This window comes from Pygoscelis adeliae, unplaced genomic scaffold, assembly GCF_000699105.1.
Source record: "Pygoscelis adeliae isolate BGI_AS28 unplaced genomic scaffold, ASM69910v1 Scaffold690, whole genome shotgun sequence".
In the NCBI taxonomy this organism is placed as follows: Eukaryota; Metazoa; Chordata; class Aves; order Sphenisciformes; family Spheniscidae; genus Pygoscelis; species Pygoscelis adeliae.
In genome coordinates this window covers 80,590-82,346 of record NW_008823908.1, presented here as the reverse complement: position 1 = coordinate 82,346, position 1,757 = coordinate 80,590, and the positions used below count along the sequence as shown (strand labels likewise).

The 1,757-nt window shown below is 61.0% G+C and overlaps 1 protein-coding gene across 1 annotated transcript in view; it reads right to left on the bottom strand.

The window, feature by feature from the left end:
- Nucleotides 1-1,757, bottom strand: part of ELMOD3 (ELMO/CED-12 domain containing 3) — a gene marked incomplete at its 3' end in the record, with an annotated part of 9,787 nt that overhangs the window by 1,173 nt on the left and 6,857 nt on the right. The window contains exons 3-4 of the mRNA XM_009335092.1: nucleotides 782-912; nucleotides 67-143 (exon numbers count right to left, since the gene is read on the bottom strand). Coding sequence (XP_009333367.1) covers nucleotides 67-143; nucleotides 782-912 — 208 coding nt within the window. The remainder of the gene's footprint in view (nucleotides 1-66; nucleotides 144-781; nucleotides 913-1,757) is intronic.

Genomic DNA, 1,757 nt, shown 5'->3' with positions numbered 1-1,757 from the left:
GCCCTCCGAGGCCCCAGAACCGCCGCCCAGCCCGGCTACGGAGCCGTCGGCCGCTCCAGACCTCACCTGGAGAGACATTCCTCCCTCAGGGCCTGGATGACGATGCGGGTGATGTTCACGGACATGATGCAGAAGGGGAAATTCTGCAAGAGAATGGGCGTTATCGCAGCTCGGCTGGAAAAAGCCTCCCCTTTGCGGCACGCCGAGGTGCCCAGACGACACCTCCAGCCCTTTTACGCCGCATCCGCGCGGCCCCAGACCCACGGGATGGCGGCTGCAGGCCACAGAACCGGGCAGCCGGGTGATGATACCGGGGATACAGGCTCAGACGGACGCTGTGGGTCAAGCCGAGCTTATATCCAGGCTTAAACCCAACCGCATCCGAGACCAAAATGCCGAGTTTAAGGAGACGGGCTCCACTCGCTCCCATTTTCACGCCGTGCTGCTCTTCGCCCGCTTCTCCGGCCCTTTCGACCCGCACAAGTTCGGCTCCAACCCAGGAAACCGGGAGCGAACCTCTGATCTCCACCGGGACGCTGCAATCTCGTTCCCAGGATAAAGCCAACGCCCGGAGCTTGGCTCCAGGCTCTGGCCGGAGCTCCTCAGCTTTTTGGGGACCGCCTTCCTCCCCTCACCGGCGGGAGGGGGGTTTAAACAGCAAAAAAAAAAGTGAAGCCCTTACTCTGAAGAGAAGGTTTTTGCGCTTCCCTTTCCCCAAGCGCTAGAAATAAAGGGGTAGATACCGCCGCAGGGAGCAAGCGAAGAAGGTGGAAGGACGTGCCTGGGTTTCGTGCTGGGATAGTTTGAAAATCTCTTGGGCCAGAGGCAGCGTCCGAGAGTCCATGACGAAGTACAGCATCTGCATCAAGCCCAGCATCCCCGTCCCTCGCAGGTCAGTCCCAGGATCCGCACCTGGAAGGGCGGGACAGGCACGCGAGTGACGGCACCGAGTCGCTCTCGGGTCGCCTCCCCGCTTCCACGGGCTCTTTATACCCCGTCCCGGTGTTTGAAGAGCAGAGGAATCCCAGCGATTCCCTTCGGAAGCCACATCCTGAAGGAAAGCTCTCGGGGAATTGCCCTAAGCGGAGCCGAACGGGCGCCGCAGCCTCTTTCACGTGGGCATTAACAAGCCCTCGCTCTCCTACCCGCGCACCCATTCCCGCACCTTCTCCGGGAATCACTAGCTCCAAGCTCTACCCACCCCAGGGCACATTTGGCCGGTAAACTAACGCTTAAAACCAGTCGTGCACTCGAGAGGACGGAGGAGCGGGAGCCATTCCCCCTCCCGTTGAGGGTTTTAGGCTTCATTAAAACCCGGCCTATTTAACTCTCGAGTCGGCCAGCCCAAAAACTCCCGCGAGGCCGCACGTGACGGCTTTAATCGCGCTGTTTTTCTTACACAGCCGAGGCCGAAAGCAACCTGCGACGCAACCGTAGCGACAGAGCCCCGACCTGCGCTTGGCTAATAAACCAGCCCTCCGGAGACGGCTCATTAGCCGCAGAGATCGCTTGCTAATGAAGAGCGTTAAATGGCCCGGGCACGGCGGTTACGCCAACCTACTTCTCGTTATGCCTGCGCCACGGGCAACTGCGGCAGCGGGTTATCGGCGTTATCCGGCCGGCCAGTCCAGATGTTGCACTGGCTGCGGCAGCTGGCTGGGGCAGCGACAGATCTGCCCCAGAACCGGGGCCGGTTCCGTTTAATATCGTTATCAACGGTCTGGACGAGGGGGTCGGACGCACCCTCGGGCAGCCGC